The 21,118-nt window shown below is 40.4% G+C and overlaps 2 protein-coding genes and 1 long non-coding RNA gene across 3 annotated transcripts; all 3 read left to right on the top strand.

Moving 5' to 3' along the window:
• Window positions 1-3,386: 3,386 nt before the first annotated feature.
• On the top strand, window positions 3,387-8,040 carry LOC131930169 (sushi, nidogen and EGF-like domain-containing protein 1). The gene is made up of 7 exons (XM_059286584.1): window positions 3,387-3,511; window positions 4,607-4,723; window positions 4,996-5,118; window positions 5,438-5,554; window positions 5,865-5,981; window positions 6,358-6,474; window positions 6,797-8,040. Exons 1-7 carry the CDS (start codon window positions 3,490-3,492, stop codon window positions 6,874-6,876), a joined length of 693 nt encoding a protein of 230 aa, XP_059142567.1. The 5' UTR covers window positions 3,387-3,489; the 3' UTR covers window positions 6,877-8,040.
• A 6,209-nt stretch (window positions 8,041-14,249) lies between these two features.
• Window positions 14,250-16,097, top strand: LOC131930164 (uncharacterized). The gene is made up of 3 exons (XR_009384090.1): window positions 14,250-14,362; window positions 15,106-15,138; window positions 16,004-16,097. It is a non-coding gene; the product is annotated as an uncharacterized LOC131930164 (long non-coding RNA).
• Window positions 16,098-16,506: 409 nt separating this feature from the next.
• On the top strand, window positions 16,507-20,358 carry LOC131930168 (fibropellin-1-like). The gene is made up of 7 exons (XM_059286583.1): window positions 16,507-16,620; window positions 16,726-16,842; window positions 16,986-17,102; window positions 17,510-17,626; window positions 17,729-17,845; window positions 18,194-18,321; window positions 19,508-20,358. The coding sequence occupies exons 1-7, from the start codon at window positions 16,599-16,601 to the stop codon at window positions 19,637-19,639; spliced, it is 750 nt and encodes a 249-aa protein (XP_059142566.1). The 5' UTR covers window positions 16,507-16,598; the 3' UTR covers window positions 19,640-20,358.
• Window positions 20,359-21,118: the final 760 nt, after the last annotated feature.

Below are 21,118 nucleotides of genomic sequence, written 5' to 3'. Positions count from 1 at the left end.
GGTGCTAATTTTACAAATTAGAGAAGTGCATTTTAAATCAGAGCAAGAATTTCGTGTTGGCTTTTTTTTAATTCAAAGCCAATTTCCCAGAGAAAACAAATAATTTGATTTGATTACCGACACTTGTGTTCAAAGACAGTTGTTCTTTGATCTCTCGGCTGGCTTGGTTTTTCTACATTTCAAACAAAACGTCTCAGCATCAGCTAGGTGGGCTGGGTTAAGTAAAAAACATTTCATACCACACGGATTAGGAAAGTCAAAGTAAACTAGTTGTATTTTAAACCAAGACATTTTGGTAAAGAAAAGTGTAATTATTTGTTGAAGACTGGGATTGGCGAGTGATAAAGTAAAAAAAAGAGAAAAATAATGTACACAAATTATCAGCTTTAAACTAGTAGAACGTCTGTCTGTCATGTGTTGTTACGGGATATAAATGACGTAATGCTGTCAATACTTGCTTTTTGTAGCTGAATCATCCTATGGCTGTTGAATGCTAGCTTACAACTATTTAGATTTCACTTGAATGAGTGGAAAAAACAAACCGTCAGTCAAGGTCAAAACGTCGATAAATGATTTAAACCACTCCGCAGCCCTTTAAGTGAAATCTTGTGAAATATTTGAACCTGCTGGCGACCTTCAACTTGACCTTGTCGTTTAAGTATTCCACAATTTGTCTTACAGCTGGGCCTAGCGATTTGATTCATGTATTGATCGTTGTTGCAAAATATGTCATATCGATTTGTTCTCAAGCGGCCTGTTTGTGTGAGTGGATGGTTTTAATAAGTGGTCAACCTTCGGTGGTGTGTTTCAATAGCTGCTAATCCTGGGTCGGCGTGGTTGGGTCGGTAAAGCTCATGGTTGCTAAACCGAAAAGTCCCGTGTTCGAACCCCCAGGTAGATGAAGAACAGCAACTCGTCAAGGAGAGAAAACTCCAAAATAAAACAACTCCAACCTTGGAATTTGTGCAAATCCAGGAAGAAAAGTGGGCTGAAATCGAGCAGGACATTCTTACACCTAATACGTGCGTTGGAGAGAATCCTGTCCTATATTACAGTTAAGCACGAAGATGAAGAAGAAATAGATGATACTATTATTGATACTTTAGCAGTGGTGCTTTGACATAGTTGTCATATCTACCTTGTAAAATATACATGTGTCAAATAGATCAGAAAAAAACCCTCATCGAAGAGGTTATTACAAATAATATTTCTCTAGAATGGGTATAAATTTGTTAAACCTTAATGAAATGTGGTACCCGCCTTTTTATTATTGCACACAATGTACACACTTGAATAAGAAAGGTGAAGCATCAGCCACGAATGTTTATATTGAGAGAAAACATAGACGACTTCTGATACTATATTGTCGTTTAAACAAAACAAACGAAACAAAACAAAACCATAAGATAATCATAAAGAGTTATGTGGATGTAAGCATCATGTTTATCAGCAATGTAGGGAGTTTCTCAACTTCTCACGTAGGAGGAGATGGGAGGGGGGATGTGGGTGGGGGTTCGGGTGGGGGGGGGGGCTCATGGATACGTTTGAAGTTTATTTATTTTATTTGAAGACGATAAGCCGTTGTTCTAAAATCTGAGCTGTAATGCATTACAACATACAGAGATTAAGACGGGGGTGTGTTGGGGGGAGGGGGGTGGGGGGGGGTGAACATAAAACAATGAACAAGGGATTTGTGTTTACAGGATACTTTGGCTGGTGTCTATACAAGGGGCTTATATAGAAGACACATCAGGGGCTTATATAGAAGACACACAGGGGCTTATATAGAAGACACATCAGGGGCTTATATAGAAGACACATCAGGGGCTTATATAGAAGACACACAAGGGGCTTATATAGAAGACACATTAGGGGCTTATATAGAAGACACACAAGGGTTTATATAGAAGACACATCAGCGGCTTATATAGAAGACACATCAGGGACTTATATAGAAGACACATCAGGGGCTTATATAGAAGAAACATCAAGGGCTTATATAAAAGACACATTAGGGGCTTATATAGAAGACACATTGATTGAATAAATCCACACCAGAGCATAGATTGTATTCATTTTCACATCAATTGTATCAAGATTTAGAAAAACAAGAGCTTACTAAAACGTACAACAAGGAAAAGGTTTGAGTTATTTAAAAAGTTTGATTTCATTTTAATGAAAGAGACGCAATCTTTGAAGCGCCCGAACACAAAAAGTTTCAACGTCATAAAAACGGTAACATTTGGAGACAAATGTCGTTAAAAGAGATTAATGTTACGTACTGAGGTATCAGTGTTCATAGGCAGTGTTGTTGTGTTTGAGGGACATCTCGCTACAGCATCTTGTGTACACACATCTCGCTACATCATCGTGTACACACATCTCGCGACATCATCTTGTGTACACAATACACTACATCATCGTGTGTAACCTCACGCTACATCATCTTGTGTACACATCTCGCTACATCATCTTGTGTACAAAAGAAACAGACCTAGTTGCTTGAGTTGTTATGATGAAGTTCTCTATCTTTGTTATATTGGTAAGTGCCGCTGATCTGTCTCTGTTACAATGATAATTATTGAATCGTTGTCGCCTTGTTATCTTTTAAACGTTGTTACATTATCCCTGTGTCAAATTAAATGACTATTTACTTAAAGCGTTTACAATCTCTGTTATCGAATATTTGTTCTGTGAAAACAGGTTCTTCTTGAGTCTACGACAGCAAGTAAATCGGTAATGTTCTATTCTGTGTGGTGTGTGCTTTAGATTAATTACAAAGATAATTTTAGTCACTTTGTACGCGCTTTTTCAGTTGATAAAAACATATATACATACAATATATATATATATATATATATATATATATATATATATATATATATATATATATATATATATATATATATATATATATATTTATTTATTTATTTATTTATTTATTTATTTATTTATTTATATATTTTATACATATTTATAACTGAAATATAACTAACTCTTTATTTTATCAACAGAGCTCAAAATGTAAGTTTACACTTTCTATTTTCCCAAATAGCCTGTTTCACACAAAAACACACAATTGTATGAGTTGAGAAAATAATCTTCTAGATTGATTTGCTTATTCCTAAAAATATAAACAAAAGAAAATGTTTCAATTTTTAAATGTTTTTTTAATCGAAAATATAGAAGAATTTACTTTTAAAAATAATTTACATATGTTTTCCATTTTTGTTTTCTTCCCCCCCCCCCCCCCCCCCCCCCCCATTCCTGTTGTTTAAGTGTTGACTACATCGCTTAGCAGTGTTGTTTTAATTAAATCACCACTGTAATGAAAATATCTTTATGCGCAAAAAGAGTAACGCGGCATTCTGTCTGGGTTTCTCTACAGCGTGGAGCGACCCTTGCTCCAGGATCACGTGTCAAAATGGCGGATCCTGCGAGGACCATGACGACAAAGTCTACTGCAAATGTAGGTCGGGCTATACCGGCATGTTTTGTGAAACTTTGCTCGGTAAGTTTCACGTTACGAACCATCCTTGAATTGTATCGCTTCAATTTAAATCGTGGTGTTTACTTTGTCTTATAATTGTGTCTGCTTGAATTGTATCGCTTCAATTTAAATCGTGGTGTTTACTTTGTCTTATAATTGTGTCTGATATTGCTGCTTGAATATTTTCTTAAAGGAAGGACGTCCGGTTAACTGAAAGCCAATATATATTGCTAAAGTCAAAACGAACATTAACCCTCTGCTTAACAAAAGCTCTAACCCAGACCTACCTTAGCCATAACCCAAATTTCTGACACTAATACTACATGTAAGATTTCGCGAATATTTATGATTTTAAAAATATCCAATAGATTCTACAATGTTTAAATTGTCTACTAGAAGTGTTAAATTTTGTTTTGAAAGAAAGTTCTTGTTGACTAAAAATTTGACCTACGGCTAGCCTCCCATAAAAATTTGACCTACGGCTAGCCTCCCCTGAAAATTTGACCCACGGCTAGCCTCTACTGAAAATTTGACCTAGGGCTAGCCTCTACTGAAAATATGACCTACGGCTAGCCTCTACTGAAAATATGACCTACGGCTAGCCTCTACTGAAAATTTGACCTACGGCTAGCCTCTACTGAAAATATGACCAACGGCTAGCCTCTACTCAAAATTTGACCTACGGCTAACCTCCACTAAAAATTGACCTACGGCTAACCTCCCATAAAAATTTAACCTACGGCTAGCCTCCCCTGAAAATTTGACCCACGGCTAGCCTCTACTGAAAATTTGACCTACGGCTAGCCTCTACTGAAAATATGACCTACGGCTAGCCTCTACTGAAAATATGACCTACGGCTAGCCTCCACTAAAAATTGACCTACGGCTAACCTCCCCTAAAAATTTGACCTACGGCTAGCCTCCCCTGAAAATATGACCTACGGCTAGCCTCCCTTAAAATTTGACCTACGGCTAGCCTCTCCTAAAAATTTGACCTACGACTAGCCTCACCTAAAAATTTGACCTACGGCTAGCCTCACCTAAAAATTTGACCTACGGCTAGCCTCTACTAAAAATTTGACCTACGGCTAGCCACTTCTGTCTCACCTGTATCAGGTAACCCATGTGATAGCATCGTCTGCCTGAATGGCGGGACCTGCACGGTGGTTTCCGGTGCCGCTAAATGTGTCTGTCCCCCAACGTTGACCGGTGCGGTTTGTGAAGTCGCAGTAGGTAAAGTCACAATCATACAATCATTTTTTTTTGTTTCAATCATACACTCATTTTTTTCAATCATAAAACCTTTTTTTACAATCATTTTTTGTATCAATCATACAATCATTTTTTTCAATCATAAAACCTTTTTTTACAATCATTTTTTGTTTCAATCATACAATCATTTTTTTGTTTCAATCATACAACCTTGTTTTATCGTCATCACCCACCTGTCAAAACCTATTCAAGTTAACTTTCTGTTTGTTTCGAATCCCCCTCCCCCCGGTCAGTTTTTGACAATCCCTGCAACACTGTCTTCTGCCAAAACAACCGGACCTGCACGGCAGTTTTGGATGTCGCAACCTGCGTCTGCCCTGGTGGATTTACCGGCGCCAATTGCGAAATACCACCTGGTACGTTTTTACATCAATCTTTTAAAACAAAATAATATCAGGTGGTTTTTACATCTTTCTTTTAAAACAAAATAATATCAGGTGGTTTTTACATCTTTCTTTTAAAACAAAATAATATCACATGGTAATTTAAATCTTAAGCAGCTTGTCTTTTTTTATGATTTGTGACCAGATCAAATATCTGAGGGTAATATGTCACGACAACACATTTAAAAAAATTTCCTATGGCAAAAAATATTCACAGTAAAATGATGTAGAGCTATTGGATTTACCTAAGAAAACTTGTAGACACAACAAACGATCCTATTCTTTCTTCCAGTGGACCCGTGTAGCGGTGTCTTCTGCCCAAATGGCGGCACATGCAGGGCCATATCAAACGTGGCAACGTGCGTCTGTCGGGCTGGTTTTACTGGCACTTTTTGTGAAAGTTTAATTGGTAAAACTTTCGTCTGTTATTAGATTTATTGCGCTCAGTGAGCTGTGAGATGTATCTATGTTAAACGTTTATATAGCTAAGTATTTATCTTCTGCCTGCTAATGTGGTTTATCTGCTATCTTCTACCTGCCAATGTGATTTACCTGCTATCTTCTACCTGCTAATGTGGTTTACCTTCTACATGCTAATGTGGTTTACCTTCTACCTGCTAATGTGGTTTACCTTCTACATGCTAATGTGGTTTACCTTCTACCTGCTAATGAGGTTTACCTGTTATCTTCTACCTGCTAATGTGATTTACCTGTTCTAGTGGATCCCTGTAACAGCCTTGTCTGTCAAAATGGCGGGACTTGCACGATCATTTCAACCACCGGAAGTTGTGTCTGTCCAGCTGGATTCTTTGGCCCTTTGTGTGAGAATGTTGTAGGTAAGTCTCCAGTAGTAGAGTTGACTCTACCCCAGTAGAGTAGGTTCTACCCAGTAGAGTAGGTTCTAAATCAGGATACTTACTTCTACCTCAGTAGTATTGACGCTATCCAAGTAGAGTAGGTTCTACCCCAGTAGAGTAGGTTCTACCCCAGTAGAGTAGGTTCTACCCCAGTAGTGTTGATTGAACCCCAGTAGACTACTTTACACCCCAGTAGACTCTACTGTTGACTCTACCCCAGTAGAGTTGACTCTACCCAAGAACACCTAATCCTTCATTAGTCCGCCTTAAGCAGGCCTACATGTATATCCCCACTACCCCTTAACGTCTGTACATGTCTTCCCCTTCTATAATCCCCTTCTATAATCTCCTACAGTTAATCCCTGTACTGGCATCACGTGCCCCCCAGAAAAAAGTTGTGTACTGATATCAACTATACCAAGCTGCCTGTGCCCTTTTGACAGGAGCGGTCAGTTTTGTGAAATTCCAATCGGTAAGTTTTTCATCGCAGAGGTGTTATTTCCTTTTGAAATTTGAAATGTATATTGACTGGTAAATGGTCTAACGTTAATTAAATCTAGACACTTATATTAACTGGTAACCGCCTTTGAATGCACATACTTATATTAACGTGTAAACCTAACCTATTGTATCCATTTATATAACCTGGTTTAACTGTTAAACCTAACCAAATGTAGCCACTTCATGATTCAACTGTTAAACCTAAACAAATGTAGCCACTTATGTTACCTGGTTTAACAGTTAAACCTAATCCAATGTAGCCTAAGTTTGACTTGGTTAACCTCTTGTTCCAGTGAACCCTTGTGACAGTGTGGTTTGTCTCAATGGTGCCACTTGTGTGGCCATCTCTGGCTCAGCTATGTGCGTGCTCTGATGTTGTGGAGGGGTGACGGTTGGTGATGGTGTGGATGGATGTCGGTTGGTGATGGTGTGGAGGGGTGTCGGTTAGTGATGGTGTGGAGGGATGGCGGTTGGTGATGGTGTGGAGGGATGTCGGTTGGTGATGGTGTGGAAGGATGGCGGTTGGTGATGGTGTGGAGGGATGGCGGTTGGTGATGGTGTGGAGGGATGTCGGTTGGTGATGGTGTGGAGGGATGTCGGTTGGTGATGGTGTGGAGGGATGTCGGTTGGTGATGGTGTGGAGGAGTGTCGGTTGGTGATGTTGTGGAGGGATGACGGTTAGTGATGGTGTGGAGGGATGTCGGTTGGTGATGGTGTGTAGGGATGTCGGTTGGTGATGGTGTGGAGGTGATGATTGGTGATGGTGTGGAGGGATGACGGTTGGTGATTGTGTGGAGGGATGGCGGTTGGTGATGTTGTGGAGGGGTGACGGTTGGCGATGGTGTGGAGGGATGGCGGTTGGTGATGGTGTGGAGGTGATGATTGGTGATGGTGTGGAGGGGTGTCGGTTGGTAATGGTGTGGGGGTGATGATTAGTGATGGTGTGGGGATGATGATTGGTGATGGTGTGGGGGTGATGACGGTTGGTGATGGTGTGGAGGGGTGACGGTTGGTGATATTGTGGAGGGGTGTCGGTTGGTGAAGGTGTGGAGGGGTGTCGGTTGGTGATGTTGTGGGGTGATGACAGTTGATGATGTTGTGGGGGTGATGATTGGTGATGGTGTGGAGGGATGGCGGTTGGTAATGGTGTGGGGATGATGATTGGTGATTGTGTAGGGATGACGGTTGGTGATGGTGTGGAGGGATGACGGTTGGTGATGGTGTGGGGTGATGACAGTTGATGATGTTGTGGGGGTGATGATTAGTGATGGTGTGGGGATGATTATTGGTGATGGTGTGGGGGTGATGACGGTTGGTGATGTTGTAGAGAGATGACGGTTGGTGATGTTGTGGAGGGGAGTCGGTTGGTGATGTTGTGGAGGGGTGACGGTTGGTGATGGTGTAGAAGGGTGACGGTTTGTGATGGTGTGGAGGGATGACGGTTGGTGATGGTGTGGAGGGATGACGGTTGGTAATGTTGTGGAGGGATGACAATTGGTGATGGTGTAGAGTGTTGATGGTATGTGATGAAAATAAAAGAAACCACAAACTCATCAAATTGCTTAATTTAATAAAGTCTAAAAGTAAAACACGTAAAACATTTTTGCAGTTTTGTTTGTATAAATTTAATATCTGTGTGTAAACAATATAATTTAAGTAAAGTTTTAGTTACTTGGACGAGATTTCACATACAAATATTGATTTCTATTCGTAAGTTCAACTTTTCTGCAATTGAAGGTAACCAGAAATGATAACTTAATTTCGATATCTCAGTTTATTTCTCAAAATATGATAATTCAATATCACTTTCTCATAAAACAACATATTGAAATAGATTTCGCCTATTTCTTAACGAAGAAGCAATTGACTTTGTCATAATATTTCATCAACGCTAATTTATTAGATAATTCCAAAATAGCCAGATGCTAAACAGAAGGAATCGCCAGTATATTTTTTCTATATAGATAACAAATTTGAAAAAGCGGTGGACCCCACCCCACCCCCAAGAGATGCTTAAAAGAAACGTGGGTAACCTCAAAAGAAATGAAACTTACTTCATACACTCACCCACATGCCCCTTACTCTCAGTACACAAGCCAGAAATTCCAAGACTCAAAGTAGACATTGTAGGTTGAGGCACTAACATTGTTACTGAAAACTACTATTAGCCAAATTAAGTATTGGTAAGGGGAGTCAAGTGATGTAGACGACACCAACCCTTTTTTTTTGTAAACACATTAACCACATTTAAAGCACACTTTTTGCAACCGAAATTTTTTGGAAATGTCATCATTGATTCCCACTTTGACTAATTCATTCTTTCAGCGCGGTTTTTCAGCGTTACATCGCTTGAGTGCAAATAATACAAATATTTTAACGGTCATAAGTGTGCTTTAAATATTTCAACCTATTGTCAATCATCACTAAAATAACATTTTACGAAGGATTGGAAACTGTAGACACACGTTGAGTTTACCTTTCTAATTTCATGATATACTCAAATAGCTAGTGCAACCAGCACAGAGCAAATAGGAGTCGATAATTGCTTGAATTATGTTTGTTTGAGCTAAGTAGTTTAGATAGTGGTCGTGTGGTATAGCGCACTTTTGCTAAGCTGTGTATCTGACTCTAGTCCACCCAGCTGTGTATGATACATGAGTCCACCCAGCTCTGATGGGTACCTGACTCTAGTCCACCCAGCTTTAGTGGGTACCTGACTCTAGTCCACCCAGCTCTGATGGGTACCTGACTCTAGTCCACCAAGCTGTAATGGGTACCTGACTCTAGTCCACCCAGCTCTGATGGGTACCTGACTCTAGTCCACCCAGCTCTGATGGGTACCTGACTCTAGTCCACCCAGCTTTAGTGGGTACCTGACTCTAGTCCACCCAGCTCTGATGGGTACCTGACTCTAGTCCACCCAGCTATGATGGGTACCTGACTCTAGTCCACCCAGCTTTAGTGGGTACCTGACTCTAGTCCACCCAGCTCTGATGGGTACCTGACTCTAGTCCACCCAGCTATGATGGGTACCTGACTCTAGTCCACCCAGCTGTGATGGATACCTGACTCTAGTCCACCCAGCTATGATGGGTACCTGACTCTAGTTCACCCAGCTCTGATGGGTACCTGACTCTAGTCCACCCAGCTCTGATGGGTACCTGAGTCCACCCAGCTCTGATGGGTACCTGACTCTAGTCCACCCAGCTCTGATGGGTACCTGACTCTAGTCCACCCAGCTCTGATGGGTACCTGACTCTAGTCCACCCAGCTCTGATGGGTACCTGAGTCCACCCAGCTCTGATGGGTACCTGACTCTAGTCCACCCAGCTATGATGGGTACCTGACTCTAGTCCACCCAGCTGTGATGGATACCTGACTCTAGTCCACCCAGCTCTGATGGGTACCTGACTCTAGTCCACCCAGCTCTGATGGGTACCTGACTCTAGTCCACCCAGCTTTAGTGGGTACCTGACTCTAGTCCACCCAGCTCTGATGGGTACCTGACTCTAGTCCACCCAGCTCTGATGGGTACCTGAGTCCACCCAGCTCTGATGGGTACCTGACTCTAGTCCACCCAGCTATGATGGGTACCTGACTCTAGTCCACCCAGCTGTGATGGATACCTGACTCTAGTCCACCCAGCTCTGATGGGTACCTGACTCTAGTCCACCCAGCTCTGATGGGTACCTGACTCTAGTCCACCCAGCTTTAGTGGGTACCTGACTCTAGTCCACCCAGCTCTGATGGGTACCTGACTCTAGTCCACCCAGCTATGATGGGTACCTGACTCTAGTCCACCCAGCTGTGATGGATACCTGACTCTAGTCCACCCAGCTATGATGGGTACCTGACTCTAGTCCACCCAGCTCTGATGGGTACCTGACTCTAGTCCACCCAGCTCTGATGGGTACCTGAGTCCACCCAGCTCTGATGGGTACCTGACTCTAGTCCACCCAGCTCTGATGGGTACCTGACTCTAGTCCACCCAGCTCTGATGGGTACCTGACTCTAGTCCACCCAGCTCTGATGGGTACCTGACTCTAGTCCACCCAGCTTTAGTGGGTACCTGACTCTAGTCCACCCAGCTCTGATGGGTACCTGACTCTAGTCCACCCAGCTATGATGGGTACCTGACTCTAGTCCACCCAGCTGTGATGGATACCTGACTCTAGTCCACCCAGCTATGATGGGTACCTGACTCTAGTCCACCCAGCTCTGATGGGTACCTGACTCTAGTCCACCCAGCTCTGATGGGTACCTGAGTCCACCCAGCTCTGATGGGTACCTGACTCTAGTCCACCCAGCTCTGATGGGTACCTGACTCTAGTCCACCCAGCTGTGGTGGGTACCTAACTTGAGTTAGCCCTCACTGCCCATGTATGTAAAGAAGACTGTACACAAGGGTGACTAATCTTTGTACGTCATGGGCTGGTGCGTCTCTCGCTGACAGGGTAAACACAAGTGGTCACAACAACATATGTTGTTAACGAGTAATTGGATCACAACACTTTCAGTATACAGGGTACTTTGTAAACGAATGTTCTAGATCTACCTCCCCTTTCATCTCTTTCTGCTCTTAGTTCTCTCGTGACGTCACTGGCTCATGTCCTGGTTACCTTGCTCAAGGTCATTGATCAGACGTCATCACACAATATCCGGTTTATATGTGGATTTCAAAGTTTAGATTAAAATTCCCAAATCTCCGTTCAAACACCCTAAAACTAGAAAACACCAAACAAAGAAATCAATTGTAAATTAGATTAAACAAATTAATGAATTTACCAGAGGTTGTACGACTGTTCACCAACATGGCGAGGGTGATCAAACAAAATAATGAGCACTAATCAGAGTTGTTGACTTAACACTTCAATTATCTCGGCGCTTTGATTTCGATCAGTTGGGGACAAGCTAGAGTCTTTGTTCACAGTTAATTGACGCGAGGTTCCAGGAGAAAATTACACGAAGTAAACTCAGCAATCGTTGAAATCATTTTAGAAACAACAACATAGAGACAGACTTTCTGGAAGATTCCAACCTTTGACGAGTCTATTAATTAATTAATTAATTGGGGGAGAGATGATGTGTGTGTGGGGGGGGGGGAGGTGGGGTGGGGGGAGGGTGTTATACTGTGCGGTAGTAAGTATAAATCATTTATGGCAAAAGAGGTGGAGGAAGGACATAAGGTACAAAGAGCAAGTACGCATAATACATTCACCCGAGAACAGACTAACACACAAAAACACACACACACACATATATATATACATATGTATATATAAATATATATATATATATATATATATATATATATATATATATATATATATATATATATATATATATATATATATATATATATATATATATATATATATATATAAGATATATATATATATATAAACTAATGAGTGCATTTGTTCCAAATGAATGCAGCAAGAAGAACCAGAATACAGACAGCTACAGACAGCTACAAACAACAGACATGAATGCTACAATCCCATCCAACACCACGACCACCCAGGACGGTGCCTTAGCTCCTGTCATGTCTGACGTCACACTGTCAACCATTTACTCCGACATCTTGTACTATGTTGTCCGGCCAACGATACTACTCTTTGGGATGTGCACGAACGTGACCACCTTCTACGTGTATTACAAGCTGGGTCTGCGTGACACCGTGACCATCACGTTCTGGGCCATCACGTTCTCAGATTTGTGTTTCCTGTGTTGCCACTTCGCTTCCTCTTTTAACGCAATATTCGACTTCTTTGTCCAACTCTACCAAGTATCTATACCATGCATACTTTCACCTGTTGAATTTTCTTTTGTCATGATATGGTATGGCTCGATACCCTACAATATATCAGTAGTAACTACCATGTTTATATCGATACAACGCTGCCTATGTGTTGCTCTACCCCTCCAGTTTAAAGGAATTTTCACAACAAAGCGAACACTCATTATTTTGGTATCGATATATCTGTTTATAATCTCAGTCTACGTACCGATTCTAACCACGTTTGGGTTACACGTTAGCGAGAGAAATCCAAACTCTACGACCTTTATTTCCTTGTACTTTGTTGAAGATAGGGCGCTCATAGAACTCGTCTACTATTGGATGATGAAGGTCATCTTTAACTCCTCTCAAATCGTCATCTTCATCTGTGCCGTCGTCCTGTGCGTCTGTCTACAACGTTCTTCCAGGTTTCGTCAAGCGTCCTCGGGCCTAGAACCCACGACCAAACCATCAAAGAACAGCCAGAACAACGGTCTAGATGGGGCCAAAGGTGACCTGAACTATGAACCAGGTACAACAAAAGGTGACGAGAACAATGTTCTAAGTGTGGCCAAAGGTGAACAGAACAATGTTCTAGGTACAGCCACAGGTGAACAGAACAATGAACCAGGTACAACAAATATTCAACAGAACAATGTTCTAGGTACAGCCAAAGGTGACCTGAACAATGTTCTAGGTACAGCAAAAGGTGGCCAGAACAATGTTCTACGTTCTGGTCTCACCCACAGAGACCAGCAAGTCATCAAGTGCGTGGTGCTGGTGATGGTGCTGTTCCTACTGAGCAACCTACCTGAGACCATTTTGTTCTACGTCAGCATCTACGTGCCTGGGTTTGGGCTGGGCAATAAGTACCACAACATCTTTATTCTCACCTACACAATACGCAGCATCATCGAGTTTCTCAATGCCTCTATTTATATTTTCGTGTATTACAAATACAATTCCAAGTTCCGCAAATGTCTCAAATCTTTGGGGAGGAAAAAGCTATCAAGACAACAACTGTTAAAAAGCTAAAGAAAGATCCGGCAGTGTTAACATTTTTTGTTACAATTTGTTGGGTTAGTTTGCTATTAAAATAAATATTCCGGCACTTATTTAGTTTGCTAACTTTGTATTGTATCCATAAACAAAAGTATGAACCCACTAAGCAGATCTAGATGAAAAGTTGAACCAGGTGTTCTTCTAGAACTTTTCTGTGTGAATTCCGTACGGGTTGCGAAGCTGGAGGTAAGCTAAACTAGAGGACTGTTTGGATCTTTCTAGAGCATCAGCTAACATCGTTAGTTATTCTTTTAAATTGCTTTTATTCATTGTCTTTTTAAATAAAGTTTTAAAACGAACAATTGTAGAACAATTGTATTGAGTGTGTATGTGTGTTTATGTGTGTGTCTGTCTGTGTGTTTGGGTGTGTAAGTGTGTGATTGTGTGTGTGTTTGTATGTGTGTGTTATTTGTTTAAGTGTGTGTTTGGGTGTGTGTATTTGTGTGTGTCTGTGTGTGTTTGTATGTTACAAATCATGCTGAGTGAGTGATCTACCCTGAAATCAGATGGAAAAAAAACAAATCCTACCAAACACAACATTACCAACAGGTGTTACATCCCTGTTACCTGTTTGTTCAGGTTTTTGTCAAGGCCGACTATCACGACCACGTGAGCTGCTCAGCCGTTTTGTGCGAGATCTGAATCGTTTTTATTTAATTCTTTGATACATTTATCGTATTTTCAAAACAAGAAAAGTCATGTCAAACATCATTGATCATCTAGAAAAATAAAACTATTAATACAACAGAGAGAAAAATAAAACATTAATGCAACAAAGAGAAGAATAAAACAGCGATTACCGGCTCTACCGTCTTCAACATCAAACAACATTGAATTCATTTATGGCCCTGCAGCTTAGTCAACATTAGTGTATAAATGTTGCCAGGTTTTTTCTTGTTTGCCATCATTTCGTGTACACAGATTTCTGTACGCCAGCTTGTACACACGACCACATCTCGATATACTCCTGTTACTGCTACTAGACGTCATGATGAAGTGGACTGTCTTTGTTACTTTGGTAAGTCTTCATGTCTTTGTTACTTTGGTAAGTCTTCATGTCTTTGTTACTTTGGTAATTCTTCAAGGGTTTTTTTTTGTATCCATTTATTTTTGAAAAGAGAATGTGAATGTGAGTTTTCTGTTAGAATCGGCGTGTTATTATTTTTTTCTGAGTCGGTTTTGTTATTGCTTATATTCCACCACCAATGTTCTAGTTCGGGGGGGGGGGGAGTTGTGTTGTGTTTATTCAGCAGTTTAAAATCTATGACCGGGAGAGTTTGTGAGTTTATACCGCGAGTTGTGACTTTCTTTCCCAAGGTCAGATGCGTGTATAAAAGACATGTGAATACGAGTTAGTGGGGACATGTTGATGTTGATGGCATGGAAGAACAGATAGTATTTTATCTCATTTTGTATTATAACTATGTAATATTATTTCTTTATTCCACTCTTTAAGTACTATGTTACTGCAATGTCGTTACTTTGCTATTGCTTTTTTAAATGCTGTTATTAAATTGTTGTTTTATTTGTTTAATTAAAAAACGACCAATGTGAAAAAAGGCCTCCGTGTCTACTATTGTTACCGGAATTGAATAAATGAATAAATGAATAAAATGAATAAACGGTAGGAACGGTGGAGAATTGTGGACCGATTATCGGTAGAAAATCGTCGTCTGAATGTTATATAATACGTTGGTTAAATTTACTTTAATCTCTCTTTGTCTACATCTTCTATCTCAGTGTTAAAGTTTTTTTCCACAGGTTTTGGTAGAGGCTACCATCGCAAGTAAATCGGTAATGTTACAATTGTGTGTTGTTGTATGTAGTCTATGTAGTATATACTTAGATCTACGCTGTTAGTTGGGACTTGTATTAGCTACATTATGTGGAAAGGTAGTATAATATACAGAATAGAGAACTTTTTGTGGACTATTTTAACATATATATATATATATATATACATATATACATATATTCATATATACATATATACATATATACATATATACCTATATACATATATACCTATATACATATATACATATATACATATATACATATATACATATATACATATATACATATATACATATATACATATATACATATATACATATATACATATATACATATATACATATATACATATATACATATATACATATATACATATATACATATATACATATATACATATATACATATATACATATATACATATATACATATATACATATATACATATATACATATATACATATATACATATATACATATATACATATATACATATATACATATATACATATATACATATATACATATATACATATATACATATATACATATATACATATATACATATATACATATATACATATATACATATATACATATATACATATATACATATATACATATATACATATATACATATATACATATATACATATATACATATATACATATATACATATATACATATATACATATATACATATATACATATATACATATATACATATATACATATATACATATATACATATATACATATATACATATATACATATATATATATATATATATATATATATATATATATATATATATATATATATATATAAAGATATATATACAATTATCTTTTTCTTAACAGAGTTCTGAATGTAAGTACTAAACATTTTTTTTTAAATTTAGGTCAAGTTATTTGAACAATTGTGTTTTAAATAGGCCATTTGTTTCGTTTAGTGGTGTTTTTAATATAAATAATTTATTTTAGTTTTTAAGTAATTGAGACTGTTAATTTTTCTTTAGGTAAGTATCACCCCTGATACTCAAATAAATGAGTCCAAATATACCACAAGCACAATTTTGTTTCCTAGGTTTTAAAAAATGTAACTAATGACAAGAAGTAATATGCCTAACTGTAGAATGAAAACCTTTAAATATTTTAAATTGCATACAATTCCAAAGCCACTAAACAATATTTTCCAAAATAGTTTATTGTCAAATGTTGTAGAAGAATATTGTGATTCATTAACATCCTAATCTTGCTGTGTAGTCTGAAAGCCATCCAAAAACAGATTGGAAATATTTATGTTTTCTGGAGCAAAAAGCCTTACGCGGTAAATAATTTCTCTTTCTAACCAACAGGGAGCGACCCTTGCTCTAGGATCACGTGTCAAAATGGCGGATCCTGCGAGGACCATGACGACAAAGCCTACTGTGAATGTAGGTCGGGATATACCGGCATGTTTTGTGAAACTTGGCTGGGTAAGTTTCCTATGTAGTTAATCTAGGCTCATCGTAAATAGACCTAAACAGTTAAAATATAAAACACACCAATAAGTAATTGCTTGGGCGTTTGACCTGTTCCAGCCAATCCCTGCAACAACATCGTCTGCCAAAACGGCGGGACCTGCACGGTCGTTTCAAATGCCGGAACGTGTGTCTGTACGGCTGGATTTACCGGCACTTTTTGTGAAATCGCACCAGGTAAATAGGGTCTATATAATCACGTGAGCTACTTCTAGAATAGTGTAGTGTTAATAGAGGACTATTGCCCATTGTAGCTAGCCTACCGCTGACCCCATTGACCTTCTTACCTGTTTTATTTGTACCTGTCTGGTCTGTTTCAGTCAACCCCTGTAGCACTATTGTCTGTCAAAATGGCGGGACGTGCACTTCCGTTTCAAACGTTGGGACGTGTGTCTGTCAGGCTGGTTTTACCGGCACTTTTTGTGAAATCGCACCAGGTAAGTAGGGTCTATACAGAGGCGTAGCGACGGGGGGGGGGTGCGGACCGCACCGGGTGACACCATTTAGGGGGTGACACCAAGGCAAAAAATAGTAAAATATATAGAGAAAGATTTGAGGGGGTGGGTGGAAATCGAAAGTTTGAGGAGGGGGGTTGCAAATCGAAAATTGAAATTTTGTCCCCGGGAAGAGTCGCTACGCCTCTGGGTGGGGGGGGGGATGACACCATTAAGTGCCGCACCGGGTGACACCCTACCTCGCTACGCCACTGGGTCTATATAAACAAGTGAGGTACTTCTAGAATAGTGTAATGTTTAGGGTGAATCATTGCCTATTGTAGCTAGCCTACCGCTGACCCCATTGACCTTCTTACCTGTTTTATTTGTACCTGTCTTGTCTGTTTCAGTCAACCCCTGTAGCACTATTGTCTGTCAAAATGGCGGGACGTGCACATCCGTTTCAAATGTTGGGACGTGTGTCTGTCCGGCAGGTTTTACCGGCACTTTTTGTGAGATAGCACCAGGTAACGACACAACATTAGCAGACGTCGTTGTGTGAAAGGCTTAGATCGTCTGCATGTTTGTTTCACCTGGCCACTGACGGCTTGACCTTTGACCTGTTTCAGTGACCCCCTGTACTGGAGTCGTCTGCCCGGCACCAAAAGTGTGTGTCGTCATATCCGGTATCCCAAACTGCCTTTGTCCTTTTGACACAACGGGCGTGTTTTGTGAAATTCCCACGGGTAAAGTTGGTCACTAGCGCTGAAAAACTTAAATTGTACTTAGGAAACGTTAGTCACACAGACACACATCATCCCCACACAGTAACACACATCAACCCCACACACTGACACGCATCAACCCCACACACTGACACACATCAACCCCACACACTAACACACATCAACCCCACACACTGACACGCATCAACCCCACACACTAACACACATCAACCCCACACAATAACACACATCAACCCCACACAATAACACACACCAACCCCCTCACTCTATAACACGCATCACCCCACACACTGAAACACACCAACCCCACACACCAACCCCACACACTGACGATCTCGTATGTTCCAGTCAACCCCTGCATCAACGTCGTCTGTCAAAACGGTGGCACCTGCATCCCATCTTCCGGTCTGGCCAGCTGTGTTTGTGCCGGAGGATTTTTCGGAGACCGATGCCAGAGTTCCGTCACTTCCTGTCCGGTTGGTATTGTAGTACTCGTCTGTGTGTGGTCAGCTGATAGTCTGGGTGTGGTCAGATGATAGTCTGAGTGTGGTCAGCTGATAGTCTGGGTGTGGTCAGCTGATAGTCTGGGTGTGGTCAGCTGATGGTCTGGGTGTGGTCAGCTTATGGTCTGGGTGTGGTCAGCTGATAGTCTGGGTGTGGTCAGCTGGTAGTCTGGGTGTGGTCAGATGATAGTCTGGGTGTGGTCAGCTGGTAGTCTGGGTGTGGTCAGCAGGTAGTCTGGGTGTGGTCAGCTGATAGTCTGGGTGTGGTCAGATGATAGTCTGGGTGTGGTCAGCTGATAGTCTGGGTGTGGTCAGATGATAGTCTGGGTGTGGTCAGCTGGTAGTCTGGGTGTGGTCAGCAGGTAGTCTGGGTGTGGTCAGCTGATGGTTTGGGTGTGGTCAGCTGATAGTCTGGGTGTGGTCAGATGATAGTCTGGGTGTGGTCAGCTGATGGTTTGGGTGTGGTCAGCTGATGGTTTGGGTGTGGTCAGATGATAGTCTGGGTGTGGTCAGCTGATGGTTTGGGTGTGGTCAGCTGATGGTTTGGGTGTGGTCAGCTGATAGTCTGGGTGTGGTCAGATGATAGTCTGGGTGTGGTCAGATGATAGTCTGGGTGTGGTCAGCTGATGGTTTGGGTGTGGTCAGCTGATGGTTTGGGTGTGGTCAGCTGATAGTCTGGGTGTGGTCAGACTGTAGTCTGGGTGTGGTCAGATGATAGTCTGGGTGTGGTCAGATGATGGTCTGGGTGTGGTCAGCTGATGGTTTGGGTGTGGTCAGCTGATAGTCTGGGTGTGGTCAGATGATAGTCTGGGTGTGGTCAGATGATAGTCTGGGTGTGGTCAGCTGATGGTTTGGGTGTGGTCAGCTGATGGTTTGGGTGTGGTCAGCTGATAGTCTGGGTGTGGTCAGATGATAGTCTGAGTGTGGTCAGCTGATGGTTTAGGTGTGGTCAGATGATGGCCTGGGTGTGGTCAGCTGATGGTCTGGGTGTGGTCAGCTGATAGTCTGACGTGTCTCACTATCTAACATTTCTCACTATCTGACGAGTCTCACTATCCCACGAGTCTTACTATCCCACGGGTCTCACTATCCCACGAGTCTCACTATCACACGAGTCTCACTATCCCACGAGTTTCACTTTGTTTCACTTATTTCCCAGGCTGGAACTGGGGGTGGCATCTCAACCTGTGGCGGCACCTTCTGCTCGACCGACGCCGACTGTGTCGGTGGCGTATGCTGCCCAAGTAGCTGTGGTGGTAGCCTGTGCTACCCCTTCGCCTCTGGCCGATAACCCAACATCAGAATATCTGAATATCGCAAGTTCCAGAAGGACCACCATTTTCTCAACAACATTTGTGTGACTATTTATTTAAAAGTTTCGAGTATTTTTATTTTCTCGTATACAAGTATAGATGAAGTATTGTAAACGTGGGGAAATAAATACCACTTTACATCTTTCTTGGTCGGAGTAAATTAATTTTGCAATCTTGCTTGTAACGACGAAAAATTGACACCATTTCAATTAGATCGACTAAATTTCATTAAGTTCTTTTTAAAAGTGTTTTATGATTTTCGGTGACCGGAAGTAGAAGCTTACGCTATTTCAGAATTTAAGTATCGTGCCTACATACACACACAAACAGACAGACGGACACTTTTGTTTTGCGATCAAGAAAATCTCGATGTATGTTTCTTTCGCAAATACACTAAGTCCTCAATACACCGTATACAGTAAACTAGGGGGTATAACTGTAAAACGACAATATCTCATTTCTTTTTTATGTACGATCATAATTTCTTTCATTATACTCCGGATATGAGAGAATAAAAAAAACTATTTCAAAAATATTGCCTTCTTCTGATTCCACCTCACCCCCTCTTACTGTTACATCAGAATATATGAGATAGTTTAAAGGAGATCACTCTTGTTTATTTTTTCTTTAGGTCTATAAATACATGTACCGTGAATTGAATAATATATACATTGGTGGAAAATAAAAATAAATAAAGTTGCTTTGTGAATTAATTTATTTATTTTAAAGTCATGTATTATTTACAAAAAAAAGTAAATTTAAGTTTATGTATAGGAACATATACAATGCACTCCCTGTACAAAAAACCCCACCTATTTTATATAAGCCACTGTACGTAAAACTACTCTACATGAACCTACTCAACATGAACTTACTCTAAACCTACTCAACATGAACCTACTCTAAATAAATCTACTCTACATAAACCTACTCTACATAACCCTACTCTACATAAACCTACTATATATAAACCTACGCTACATAAGCCAACTGTACATAAACCTACTCTACATGAACCTACTCTACGTAAACCTACACTACATCACAAGTGACAACATCAGCCTATATTATTAACGAGTAATTTGGATCATAACACTGTCAGTCCACAGTTTAGTTTTCAAACGAATGTTCTAGATCTACCTCCCCTTCCATCTCTTTCTGTTCTTAGTCCTAAGTCCTCTAGTGACGTCACTGGCCACCCCATGACCTGGTTACCTTGCTCAAGGTCATTGATCAGACGTCAACGATATCCGGTTTATGTGTGGATTTCAAAGTTTAGATTAAATTTCCCAAATCTCCATTCAAACACCCGAAAACTAGAAAAAACCAAACAAAGAAATCAATTGTAAATTAGATTAAACAAATTAATGAATTTACTAGAGGCTGTACGACTGTTCACCAACATGGCGAGGGTGATCAAACAAAATAATGAGCACTAATCAGAGTTGTTGACTTGA

This window comes from Physella acuta, unplaced genomic scaffold (genome assembly GCF_028476545.2).
Source record: "Physella acuta isolate Inbredline_101_S28 unplaced genomic scaffold, ASM2847654v3 ptg001729l, whole genome shotgun sequence".
NCBI lineage: Eukaryota > Metazoa > Mollusca > Gastropoda > Physidae > Physella > Physella acuta.
This window is presented reverse-complemented; position numbering and strand designations above follow the sequence as displayed.

Excerpts from the sequence above, each read along its gene's own strand:
- LOC131930169 (XM_059286584.1), top strand. The coding sequence starts at position 3,490 with ATGTTTTGTGAAACTTTGCTCG. Across the intron at positions 4,724-4,995 it reads GGTTTGTGAAGTCGCAGTAG|TTTTTGACAATCCCTGCAAC; the intron begins GTAAAGTCACAA and ends CCCCCCGGTCAG. Across the intron at positions 5,555-5,864 it reads TTTTTGTGAAAGTTTAATTG|TGGATCCCTGTAACAGCCTT; the intron begins GTAAAACTTTCG and ends TACCTGTTCTAG.
- LOC131930168 (XM_059286583.1), top strand. The coding sequence starts at position 16,599 with ATGTTTTGTGAAACTTGGCTGG. Across the intron at positions 17,846-18,193 it reads GTTTTGTGAAATTCCCACGG|TCAACCCCTGCATCAACGTC; the intron begins GTAAAGTTGGTC and ends CGTATGTTCCAG. Across the intron at positions 18,322-19,507 it reads GTTCCGTCACTTCCTGTCCG|GCTGGAACTGGGGGTGGCAT; the intron begins GTTGGTATTGTA and ends CTTATTTCCCAG.